Source organism: Panthera uncia, chromosome B4 (assembly GCF_023721935.1).
Source record: "Panthera uncia isolate 11264 chromosome B4, Puncia_PCG_1.0, whole genome shotgun sequence".
Classification (NCBI taxonomy): Eukaryota; Metazoa; Chordata; class Mammalia; order Carnivora; family Felidae; genus Panthera; species Panthera uncia.
Window position 1 is genome coordinate 120,722,863 of NC_064809.1, and position 13,587 is coordinate 120,736,449.

General features: G+C 44.1%; 1 protein-coding gene across 1 annotated transcript in view; it reads right to left on the minus strand.

Annotated features, from left to right (window-relative positions):
- Nucleotides 1-966: 966 nt before the first annotated feature.
- Nucleotides 967-13,587, minus strand: part of LOC125919913 (putative tetratricopeptide repeat protein 41) — a gene marked incomplete at its 5' end in the record, with an annotated part of 69,758 nt that continues 57,137 nt past the window's right edge. The window contains 4 exon segments of the mRNA XM_049626718.1: nt 967-1,651; nt 1,743-1,874; nt 9,838-9,889; nt 9,892-9,968. Of these exon segments, the coding sequence (XP_049482675.1) occupies nt 973-1,651; nt 1,743-1,874; nt 9,838-9,889; nt 9,892-9,968 (940 nt within the window).

A 13,587-nucleotide genomic window follows, 5' to 3' on the forward strand; every position in this document is an offset into this window, starting at 1 on the left:
CAAAATAAATAAATAAACATTTTTTTTAAAAAAGAATAATATAGATATGATATTAAATCCATGGACTCTGGGGGAACCTGGGTGGCTCAGTCAGTTGGGTGTCCGACTTCGGCTCGGGTCACGATCTCACAGTTTGTGAGTTCAAACCCCGCATTAGGCTCTGTGCTGACGTCCCAGAGCCTGGAGCCTGCTTCCGATTCTGTGTCTCCCTCTCTCTCTCTGCCCCTCCCCTGCTCACGCTGTATCTCTCTCTCCTTCAAAAATTAATAAACTTAAAAAAAATTAAATAAATCCATGAACTCTGGTACATTAAAGTTACTTTATGATTTCAATTTATTCCAATTTATCTTTTCTTATTCATGTTTCATTTAAAAAAGTTTTGGTGATAGCAATTATAAATTTTGTTTACAAGGAAAATCAATTCATAAATTCAAAATAAACTATATCAATGTAAAAGTAACACAATTAGAACTTTAACAGTACTGCTTCAGCATATTTTTAGATATGGAACCCTGTGAGATCAACATTCTTCTACCTACCATGTAAATATGAATCACTTCAAAATTATTTTTAGCTACAATCTGTTACATATTTTAGAATATTTTTTTTTAATTTTTTTTTTTAACGTTTATTTTTGAGACAGAGAGAGACAGAGCATGAACGGGGGAGGGTCACAGAGAGAAGGAGACACAGAATCTGAAACAGGCTCCAGGCTCTGAGCTGTCAGCACAGAGCCCGACGCGGGGCTCTAACCCACGGACCGTGAGATCATGACCTGAGCCGAAGTCGGACGCATAACCGACTGAGCCACCCAGGCGCCCCCTGTTACATATTTTAAAGAACTAAAAAATCAAGACCTAGACTTTGATTATCATCACTTCTAAAAGTTATGAAAGAAAATATCTCATCAAAGAGTTCTAAATAAAGGCAAGTATTAAGAAATTTCAAACACAAATACACCCATGATCATTTTTATACTTTATTAGTATCATTGGAGGTCTTCAACAATTTGGTTTCAAACTGAGATCTTCTCTGCAAAAAACTCTTCTGGGGAACTGAACTGTATTCTGGGCTATGAAAAAGCCACTTTTCTGATATGAACTCAGATATGGATTCCCAGGGATTATTTGTGCTAAGAGACCCTCCTGCCAAGGGATGCCGGTCAATTGTGGTGATTTGGCCTTTTCCACCCTCACCTTTAGCTGAGAAAACCTTTTGCCGTGAAAGCTTTACTACACCATCCATTTTACCCAAAGACAAAACCTTAGAGGAATAATCTTTCTTTTTCATTGAACCTCCTTTTTCTGAGCCATTCCATGGCTCCACATTATCCTGTGTCTTCTGTCGGGTCTTCTCCTCAACAGAAATGGAAACGATGGGTCTCAAGACTTTTTTCCCTTTTCCAGAAGCGCATTTTGATTTCTCTGAAATTATATGAGGTGCCAAGTCCATGCTTTTAACTCTCTGTAGGTTATGTGCATTCGTGCATACCGCAGAGCTCACTGTATTAGAACTCTGAGCACTGTGGTAGTCTAATTTAAGCAAGTACTCCCATAATGAGATGCCATTCCTAGAACCCTCGAAATATTGCTGACTCATGCCTTGAGGCCAACATCTTCTACTCCTGATCCGCTCAATTTCCCTCAGAAGTCTGCAAAAGATCAGAAATCGTCGAGAGGCCACATGTATCACGTGAATAGCCAGAAGCAGTTTTCTTTTTGAGACCCAGAACAGAAACTCACTGCAGGATTCCATGGATTGATAAATGAGAAGATCCCAGGTAGGTCGCCCTTAAGGCAAGTGATCTGTACAAATAGCCCACTGCTTCAGTCATGACGTGATGACCGGAGTCATTTATGAATAACTGACCTGCTGGATATTTGAAAATAAGAATATTAGCATTTTTAAAAATTACTCCTGGTTTCACATACTTAAAAGAGAAGGATAAAAAAAATTATAAAAGATGGCATTGGGTGCTTGTTTCAGCAGTACATATACTAAAATAGGAATGATACAGAGAAGATTACGTGAACCGTTCCATTATTTTTAAGAAAAGGGTGGCTCAGTCGTTTGAGCAGCCTACTTTTAACTTCAATTCAGGTCATGGTCTCACAGTTCATGAGTTCGAGCCCCATGTCAGGATCTGAGCTGACAGTGCAAAGCCTGCTTGTAATATTCTCTCTCTCTCTCTCTCTCTCTCTCCCCCTTCCCTGCTCATGTTTTCTTTCTCTCTCAAAATAAATAAATAAACTTAAAAAAAAAAAGATGGCATTAGAACATCATCTATTATAGTATTCCTGACAAAAACATTTAATCCAAGTCTAAATATAAGGAAACAATCAGATACAAATTGATTTTGGCTCAGGTCATGGTCTCAAGGTCATGGGATTGAGCGTCAGGCTCTGTGCTGACCATGGAGCCTGCTTGGGATTCTCTCTCTCCCTCTCTCTCTCTCTCTGCCCCTCCCTCTCGTGCATGCACACATGCACTCTCTCAAAATAAATAAAAATAAACGTTTAAAAAAAGGATATTTCCTAGAACACGTGGGGACACTTGAATATAAACTGCACATTAGATAACAGCCTTATGTAATGGTCAAATTTCCCAGATTTGATAAGTGTATCATGGTTATTTAGGGGAACGTCCTTGTACTTTGAAGACACATGCTGAAGTATTTACAAACAGAAGTGTCATATCAGCAACTGACATTCAAATAGTTTGGAAAAAAAATATGGATGGACATGCATGTATGAAAGAGAAAAAGAATGCAAATGTGGCCAAAAACGTTAACAATTGGTGAATATAGGCAAAGGGTCTATAGGTGTTCATTATATAATGCCAGGTGCCACTGTCAATAATGTAATATAACTCTCTAAAATGTGTTTATATATATATATGTATATATATAACATATACATATATATATATATGTATATATATATATATATTAACAGTCTAAACTGCAAGTGGCAAATTTATTCATTTATTCATCTACTCATTTTACCCATTTATTCATTTACTCATTTTACCCATTTACAAGACCCATTTTAAGAAGCTGAATTTCTACCGCTAGTTATAAACATAATGTAAGGCCAGTGCATACAGGGCATCAATTTGGGTGTGTGACAAAGAGACTGCCAAGATCTTAAGGGTAAAAACCACAGGCCCCATATTAATAATAATAATAACAACAATGGTAAATTATGCGATTGCCATCCATCAGGGCTGTGTAATCCCAAAAGGTATAAATGATCATCATTTGTCTATTGTTTTCTCATTTAGCCTTTTACTAGGACACACATCCACATGGTTCAATGAAAATGTATAAAGCTATGAAGTAAAAAGCGTCTCTCCCATCTCGGTCCTCATCTGTGCAGTCTTCTCCTAACCCGCGTCCTTCCAGAGAACTTTTAGTGCATGTCTATTGTCTTTTAAAGAGGAGAAGACTGGAAGAAGTAACTAGCTCCCGTTCATGGTAGAACAGTCCAAGGTCTGCTTCATCCCCAAGCCCGTGTCCTCCACTGACTGCTACACTAGGCTGCCACTTCCCTCATCCTGGATTGTCCTTCTTCGGAGGACCAGCCGTGGCTTCTATTTGCAGAAATGTTCTCTTCTCTGTAGCTCTGCCTCATGAGTCATAACCCAGGTCTCAGAGTCTCGTAGGGAGCTGTAGCTATTGGCTCTGCTTAGCAATCTGTGGCTATTTTTCTTCTTTTCGAATTATTTTCATAACTCCCTGTGATGTTATGTCTAGCAGAGCAGAAGGCACTTTCACAAGTGACCCTGCTCTGGATGGCCACGTTGCCTTGGTCTTAACTAACCTTACAAGGTAAAGAGAAGAAGAGAGCCAGAATGTCTCACGCGGCAGCTGAGCAAGAACTCATTCCCCGAGATCTTCTGGATGCCAGTAACCAGGCCGCACAGAATGTTTATTCTGCCCAAAGCCCTTTAATAGGCTCCGACTTGCCACACAGACCAGCTACCACTGCCCCAACACACACAGTTTCCGGCTCCTGCTCCTCAGACTCCCTCCTGGCCACACATCTTGGCTCCTCAGGCCCCTGTACCCTCAGGATCCATTCTGCACCTGTATCTATAGCTCTGACCTCAGACACAATCCAGTCCTCTCTTTCTGGCAACAAGTGTTGTAGCTTTCAGGAAAGGACAGCCTTGCCTCAGGCCCAGCCCCAGGCCATCCCATCCTCCCTTGGGACCAGTACTGGCTGGGCAGCACGACCTAGACTGGTCAGTCCTCCCAGCCCAGGGAAGAAGACAGACCAGGATGGGTTTGTTTCAATTAGACGGAAGTCACCGAACCTCTTCTTACTTGAACTCTTCATTCTCGATGGAGAGGGAATCTAACATTGATTGGGCATTCTGTTGGTCTTTCTGCATACATCATCTCATTAAATCTTCAAAATAACCCTATGGACATTATTACTATCACTTTTTGGCCAGTAAGAAAATTGAGACTCAGAGAGGTTCTGTCCAGAAACCAGCAGAACTGAGATTCAAAGCCAGGTCCCTAGGGATCCAAGCACTATAACTTCTAGAGGTAGGTAAAGACAACACCGTTCTCCCTGTTGCAATGGATCCTTAGGAGATTTTCCATAAAAATATAGATAGGGAGGAACCATCAGCTATCTTTTCATTTTGCACTTAGGGACAGAATATGAATCAGAGGTAAGAAAAGTGGGGGACAGGCCTACCAACTACGTTGAAAATCTGTCCTCAGATTTAAAAATTTTTTTAATGTTGATTTTCTTTTTGAGACAGACAGCACAAGTGGGGGAGGGGCAGAGAGAGACACACACACATAGAATCCAATGCAGGCTCCAGGCTCTGAGCTGTCAGCACAAAGCCCTATACAGGGCTCGAACTCATCAACCATGAAATCACGACCTGAGCCAGAGTCGGACGCTCAACTGACTGAGCCACCCAGGCGCCCTTATTCTCAGATTTTAAATGGTAAGTTCTCCTCATCCCCCGCTGCCAACTTTTTTACTGCTTATATTAAAAATAAAGTGGGGGACGCCTGGGTGGCTCAGTCGGTTGAGTGTCCAACTCTTGATTTCGGCTCAGGTCATGATCTCATGGGTCGTAAGATCAAGCCCCGAATCAGGCTCTGTGCTGTGGGGCCTGTTTGGGATTCTCTCTCCCTCTCTCTCTGTCCCTCCCTCACTCACTCACTCTGTCTCTCTCTCTGTCCAAATAAATAAATAAACATTACTAAAAGAATAAAATAAAAAAATAAAGCGGTAACTTTACTATTTCCTCTAGAAAAAGAAAGCAAGATCTTTTATCCAAAGACAATCCTCTGCCCTTTTAAGTATTCTTCTAAAGTACAACCTTTTCTAGTCTGTATTCTACTACAATTTAAGCCTCTTGCTTCCTCTAATATTTGCTGTCACCTAACACGTGGGATTTTCCAATGCCAGCCCTGTGTTTACTTTCTCCCCAGTCCATAGTTGCAATGCAGGTGGTTGCCACCAGCTAACAAGGAAGATCTCAGGTGTTGGTGGAGGTCCTCAGGAAATCGAATCAACTCTACGGACACTGCCCAACAGGGAGCCCCCCCCCACCACCACCTGTGCACCTGTGTGGGAATGAATGGGCTAAGTAGAGACAATCCCCTTCTATGTTCTCTACCCGGAAGGTGTCCTGCAAATGTGAATGAGGAAGGAGGATTATGCATTGCCTAGAGGTTCTTTGTTGAAAGTTTTTTTGTTTGCTAAGTATGCATGTCCAAGTTTCTTCCTCAAAAGTCCTTCAGTTTGAGACACTAAGCTTGTTTCCTCATTCTTTCAATAAATGTGTGTCTACAAACATATTAGGGAGGGAGAAAGCTATCATTGTCTCAAAGTGAAACGTTGCAACTGGATGTCTCCATGGGCTTTCCATTTCTGCCCTGAAAGGAAACAATAAAAGAGGGTATGTGGGCGGGGAGGAGGACGGAGGGATTCCACCCCTCTCCACTGAGACCACTGGCAGGTCCACTTACAGGGACCCGGCTGCACATGACAAGCAGCAACCTCTGTCCTCTGCCTCAGTACTGCATGAGTTCATTCCACCGATTCAGGGGCCTGTGCAGACCCCACTTTTGAGTAGAGGGAACAAATTCATTGTTCTCTCTTACACAGGCTTTTGCCCCTACCACTCCACCAAAACTGAAGGTTCCCTGCGACCTCTGTGGCGCAAGGGTCTGCTCTCAAGCTGGTGGTCAGTTGTCAGCCCTGTCCTTTCTCAGCTTCCATGACTTTACCGATTCTCAGCCTCCTTCTAGAGCCATTCCTCATCTTTCACTACAACTCTTCCCTCTGCCCACCCCTTAAATACTGGCATTCTTCCAACTTCTATCTCTTGCCATCTTTTTGTCTTATATTCTTCTTGGCTCTTTCAGCCATTCTACCACGTTGACCCACCAAGCATCTGCTAAGGACTCCAAAATATTTTTCTCCAGCTCAGTCTTCTAGCTCCTAAGCACCAGAGTCATATACTCTACTGCCTACTGAATGTCCCCACTCACATAAGAGATTCAAACTCAACATGCCCTAAATTCGCTCACCATGGATCCCACCCCAACTCTCAACCTATGCTTCCTGTCTTAGAACGGCAACAACCTCATCCACGCAGATCCAATCACCTCTGGTATGGCCATAAACTGGGGGATACCTTTGTTCCCTTCCCTCACCTCCCACATCCAATCAAGCACTGAAAACAGTTGGATTTACCTCTGAAATCTCAAATACAACCCTTTCTCTCTATTTCTACTGTCCTGGTCTCAGTTAACACAGGAGACTCTCCAGTCCTCTCTTACCAGCCCCATCCTCTATCAGCCACAAGAGTATTAGATCTAAAATACATTTTTGGTGGGGTGCCTGGGTGGCTCAAGTGGTTAAGCATCTGACTCTTGGATCTCAGCTCGGGTCTTGATCTCAGTGTCGTGAGTTTAAGCCCTGAATTCAGCTCCACACTGGGTATGGTGTCTACTTTAAAAAATGAAGTGAGAATTGTTTTCTATGAAAAACAGGCTGAATGCTTTGGAATTCTTTCACATTCCAGGGCAAGACAACCATAAAGGGTGGAGGGAAGAAAGAGATAGCAACCTAGAAGGATCTTACACAAACCATGACAATTGTCCAAGTTCTCACCCTACAGAAACTAAAACTGGAAATTGTGGGTGATACATTTTGAGAAAGGTGACGGCTAATTCTAATCAGAGGACCCACTCTAAAAAAAAAAAAAAGTCTTGATTCTAAATTTAAGAGTTTGAAGAAATAACTATTTATATGTCGAAGTTAAAATTGAAATGCATAGGATGCCTGAGTGGCTCAGTCAGTTGAGCATCCGACTCGATTTCAGCTCAGGTCATGATCCCAGGGTCATGAGATTGAGCCCCAAGTCAGGCTCCATGCTGAGCATTCTCTCTGTCTCTCTTTCTTCCACCCCCACATGTGCGCGCTCTCTCTCTCTCTCTCTCTCAAGCAAAGAATAAAATAAAATTGAAAGGCAGTTTGTCTATGTCACTTACCTGATCTTTTGGATTAAGAGACCTAGTGCTATAGAGGACCACAGCTGAGCTGAGCATTGAAAACTCCTCTGAGGAGAGAGGACTGACTCACCGTATGAAAAGTCACCCACTAGAGCTTTTGTTTAATTTCTTCCTTCTAAATTTGACAGAGATGGTTGGCATTTCTTTTTTTAAAAGAATCCCAGGGAGAGGGAAATAACGTGAACTTCATCTATCATACTTCTTCCAAAATAAACAATTCAGTACAGAACATTCAGCTTGATATTATGGGATATGAAAAGCCACACTCCCACTGAAATTATTTCTCAATAGGCGGATTTAAAACACTTATCAGAGGAGCGCCTGGGTGGCTCAGTCTGTTGAGCATCCGACTCTTGATCTCGGCTCAGGTCTTGCTCTCGGCTCAGGTCTTGATCTCACGGTTCATGGCATAGAGCCCCGCCTTGGGCTCTGCACTGACAGCATGGAGCCTGCTTGGGATTCTCTCTCTCCACCCCCTCTGCCCCTGCCCCACTTGTGCACATATGAGCTCTCTCATAAATACATAAATAAAAACACTTATCAGAGAGGGAGAACAGTAATATGGTTCTGTGTCAGAGGTAGCCTGGAATATAAATCACAAAAATCCTCTTTTCATAGTCAGGATTCGTACTAAAATCTCCAGAATTAACAGTTTTATCAGGTTAAGATTTGTCTTGAAACTGGATTGAAATTGAGAGGAGACAAGCTGTACAGGATATATTACACAGAAACACTTCATTTTTGAATAAGTGTCTCACAAAACCATGACCAGAAGAGGAAACAAAATGTAGAATTTATTGCCCCACAGACTGTCACCTCAGATTCTCCGATTGATCAAACTCAGTTCAGGCTCTTCTCAGCTCTTTTTCAACCAGGCCTCACTTTGGGCTTCTGTGTTCATCTCTGCGTTGTCCTGTTTTAGCAAGAATCCTCCTAAGTCAGTTTAGCCATCCTCAGTGTCTGATCACCCTGGACATCAGGTTCCTCAGTCCCCTTCACAGCCCAGGTGAGGCCTGCCTTCAGCAAGAACCCTGTTAGGTTCATTGAGCCCGAATTCCTTACATCGGACGTTTCCTCTGGGTGAATTTTCTATCCATTGACTCCCTCCCTACTCCTTGGCTATAAATTCTCACTTGCCCATGCTGTATTCAGAATTGAGTGTACTTTTGTACTGAGGCCTCTTTCCCCTATTGCAACAGTCCTAAATAAAATGTTCTTACTGCTTTAAGGTGCAGCAAATACTTGTTGAATGAATGAATGAATGAATGAATGATAATAACACAAGTAATTAACATTTAAAATGCCCTTAATGGGGCTCTTGGGTGGCTCAGTTGGTTAAGCATCTGACTCTTAATTTTGGCTCAGGTCATGATCTCACAGTTCAGGAGTTTGAGACCCACATCAGGCTCTGTGGTGATAGTATGGAGCCTGCTTGGGATTCTCTCTCTCTCTCTCTCTCTCTCTCTCTCTCTCTCTGCCCCTCCTCCACTCATGTGCACACATGACTGCGTGCTCTCTCTCTAAAAATAAATAAATAAAGGTAAAAAAGTTAAAAAACATTCAATCAAAGGTAGGCCCATGTGAAAAGCCATTTGTGATTTTCAGTCACGTGTTACTCCAGGGTCACAGGAATAAGTATGAAGAGGCTATTCCTATACAAACAGTGTCTTACAACAGAATGGGCAGGAAGGGAAGCCACGCTGACAAGACAGGGTCTAGCCGGGCACGGTGTCCCGCCCACAAGAGATTGAGAGACGGATGGAAAGACTTTTAGAAGATGGAAAGACTTCTTTCCATTATGGACTGAGTGTGTCCTCTTCCCAAATTCTTTTGCTGAACTCCTAACCCCCAACAGGATGGCATTCAGAGATGAGGCTGTTGGGAGGTGAGTGGGTCATGAGGGCAACCCCCTCATGAATGGGATCGGTGTCCTCATAAAAGGGGTGTCCGTCCTCCCACCATGTGAGGACACAGTGAGAAAACAGCTGTCTATGAACCAGCAAGCAGGCTCTCTCATGAGTCTATTGCCACCTGATCTTGGACTTCCCAGCGTTCAGAACTGTGAAAAACAGGTATCTGTTGTCTAGGCCTCCCTGTCTGTGGTATTCTGTTACAGCAGTCCGGACAGACTAAGACGCTTTCCTGATAAGACAAGGTAAACAAGACGCTTACATAGTCAACAGGAGTTACCTGCTTCAAAATGAAAGCATTTTTAAAATAAGCCAAGTATGCAGGTCAAAGGGAAAAGTCACCCTCTTCTAATAGAAATATGTCAGCAATTATCTAATTTACACAAGGTGTCACTTAGGCTAATGCTCAGCTGCTTCCTGACGATGAGGAATTGGTGAAAGTCCCTGCATTTTCCTTTATTCGTATCACTTGTTTATAATATTCAATTGCTTGCTTCCTTTGGCATCTAGAAAAGAGAAATTTAATTAAAGTTTTGCATTCATTCATTCATTCATTCATTCAACAAACATTCAGGGCTGGGGCTCAAAGATGAGTAAAACTGGGGCACCTGGGTGGCTCAGTCGGTTAAGCGGCCGACTTCAGCTCAGGTCATGAGCTCGCGGTCCGTGAGTTCGAGCCCCGCATCGGGCTCTGTGCTGACAGCTCAGAGCCTGGAGCCTGTTTCAGATTCTGTGTCTCCCTCTCTCTGACCCTCCCCCATTCATGCTCTGTCTCTCTCTGTCTCAAAAATGAATAAACGTTAAAAAAAATTAAAAAAAAAAAAAAAAGATGAGTAAAACTAATCCGTGTCTCAGAGAACTTCCCAAGGTAGGAGCAGAGCCTGAAGAGTGAAACAAAGGACCAGCCACTCATGAAGGGCACTAAGTGCAAACCTAAGGGTTCGGGGCTTCGTGGTGCAAAATCTCCATTAAGAGTATGATGTGATCTAACATGCATTGTAGAAAATTCCCCTGGATGGACGATGTGGAGGAGAGACTGCAGCAGGTAAGGCTACAGTCAGGGAGGCCAGTTACTCCAAAGGAAGAATGAGGGTCTGAGGTGATGCAGTGACCCCCAGACGAAAAAGGAGATCCGCTGAACCTGGGCATTACAGTGAATGTTGTGGCCCTGGTGCTGGGATCATTGGGGCATCGCCCAGTAGAGTGACATGGTTAGAACCTGAGCTCTCAAGATAGACAGGCCTGGTAGTAACATGGAGGTTAGTTAGGCATAGAGCTCTGCAATCAGACTGCCTGGGTGGGAATCCTGGCTTGACCACTTAAAGCTGGGCAAGCATCCTAATCTTCTGAACTTCAGCTTTCTCACCTTCAAAATGAGCTCAACAGAATTGTTTTGAGGATTTGACAAGAAAACGCATGCAAAGCCTTTAGTATAGTGACTGATCATAAACACGATCAAGATGACCCCATGGTGTCTGCACTGGGTGAAACAGAAGACGCGTTTCGTCAGGAAGAGAGGGTGGACGTGTTCAGTCTTGAGAATGTGGACTCGAAAATGCCCAAATACTTTGGAATACTCAAGTGGAGACACCCAATAGATGATAGGTCTAAGAGGAACATGACGGCAGGCAGCCAGCACCTTATGGCTGAAGCTCTAGGCACAGGTGAGGTTGGGGGGCTAAAATTGAGACCAGCGTCCAAGCACAGCGTCCATGAACTGATCCCAAGGGAGCATCATCATTTGAACAAGAGTCAGTGAGAGAAAGAGGAAACCCACAAAAGAACTGAGAAGGGATCATCAGAGAAGAGATCCAGGAGGGAGGGGATCTCAGGCACCAGAAGAGAGTTGTTTCCGGAAGGGAGTCATCAGCACAGTCCTTACCTCAGCATGAGAAGGCCAACAAGACCAAAAAGTACAAAGGGACACATGTAACATGTTCCTGATGACATTCACTGGAGTAGAGAAAATGGAGCTGGATGGAGGTAGATGTTCAAAGACAATGAATGGGAAGTCAGGAAGAAACTTGACCTTGAAAAGGTGACTGATGAAAGGGTAGCTGCTGATGAGTGGATACAAAGTCAAGAAAGAGTAGATGACATTTATTTTACTGAGAACATTTACTGTTCCTCTTAAGACAGCTTATTCACTCTTCTCTGTCCTGTTGCTTTTAATTTAACCTCCTTTTTCCAGCCCTCCCCACCCCCATGCTGCAAGGCCCTCAGGATCCCACGGATCATTTCTGTAGTGCATGAGCGCTGTCTCAAGGGCACCTGGCCACCGGGACAAAGGATCTACACATGTGTGAGAGGTGAGGCGAGTCGCACAGCAAAATATCTCCTGGCCTTAACTAATGCTAAGAAAGATGTAGTCACCTAAGGACAACCTTCCACAAGGAAAAAGGCTTCCTGTTACTCCAGAAGGTTGATCGCTGCTAATGAGACCTGGGCAAAAGGCATCCGAGTATGGTCAGGCTGTCTGCCGCAGAGGCCCCCCCTGTGGAACGGACTAGCAATATTAAGCGTCTGTGATTCACACCCCACCCGCTGTGGACTTGTGATGGGGCAGCCCCAGGCAGCACGGATGACTCAGTCAGTATGCTAGTGTTTAGATTTTTCTTTTGCGAGGCATTGGTTTCACTGTCAAGCTGTTTGCTTCTCTAAAGAAAGGCCTGTCTGTGTTCACAGGTGCGGGTCTTAAGGGGAACGAAAGGAGGCTTATGTGGTATCCGGCACCTAAACAATTACCTGATGCGGAGCAAAATAACAATACTAAGAACCCCATTTAATGAGCCCTTTTGGAATGTGCCAGGCTTTCCGCTAAGCACTTCACAGACGGGATCTCTTCGTCCTCACAGTCACCCTGTGAGGAAGACACTATCCTCACTCTCATTTTACCAACGAGGAAATGAATGGGACAGCACCTGTAAAGTTAACCCTAACTACGTGCTCATTTGGGCTACGCTTTTGAAGGTGAATACTCCAAGAAAGACTAAGTGCCCATTGGCAACCTCTCATCCCTCCTGGGAGCAAAAGTGGGAAGAGGTTGCCTGTCTGGGGAGAGGTAAGACGGAGAACAGAGAGCGGAGGGACAGAAACTACGAAAACTCCACAACTTTGTAATATAACCTAGAGCATCTCCAGCCTTCCGGTTGGCTGACTCGGCTCTGAGAGGGTGTGAGCCAGAGCCAAAGGAAGGGTGGGGTGTATCAGCGTCTGGACTCACAAAGAACCTTCTCTCACACCCATCTGGCGAGAGAAGTGGTAGATGCTAACGCTGATTCCACCCATAGGATGACACCTATACCCCTCTCCCAAACACAGGAACTGACAAAGAATCTCTCCTTGACCAAACTCCGGAGGCTCACGGCCTTCTCACTCTTTCTCAAACAGGCCTTAACTTTTAGATGTCTGTGTTCATTTCTGCACCGTCCAATTTTAGCAAGAATCCTGATAAGTCCGTTTAAAGAGGACTCCCCGCCCCCTGATGTCTGATCACTGTCAAAACCGGGTTCCTCATTCCCCGTCATACCCCAGGTGAGGTCTGATCATGCCGGCCTGCTTTCAGCAAGCATCCTGTTAGGTCGGGGGCACCTGGGTGGCTCAGTCGGTTGAGCGTCTGACTTCAGCTCAGGTCATGATCTCACGGTTCGTGAGTTCAAGCCCCACAGGGCTCATTGCTGTCAGTGCACAGCCTGCTTGGGATCCTCTGTCTCCCTCTCTCTCTGCCCCTCCCCCACTTGCGCTCTCTCTCAAATATAAATAAACATTAAAACATTTAAGAAAACATTGAAAAAAAAAAAAAAAAGAATCCCCTTAGGTCCATTGAGCTTGAATCCTCCTCACCCCCGATGTTTCTTCTCAGCAATTTTCCGTCCACCGATCCCCCCCACACACAAATTCTCTTTGTATTGGGGGTTGTGTCCAATCTCTCCCCCCGCAAAACCTCACTGCAGGACCTGAAAAAAAGTCCACCTTATCTTTCTTTAACAAGTGTTACTGAGACAGGAAAAGCAAAGGGACTCCATGAGAGAAAAAGTTGTTTTTTTCCTTCTTTTCTGGCTTTTATTCTTGCTAGGACCTGCACCCCTACCCACTCTACACATGCCTCAGAAGGCAAAGAGCATA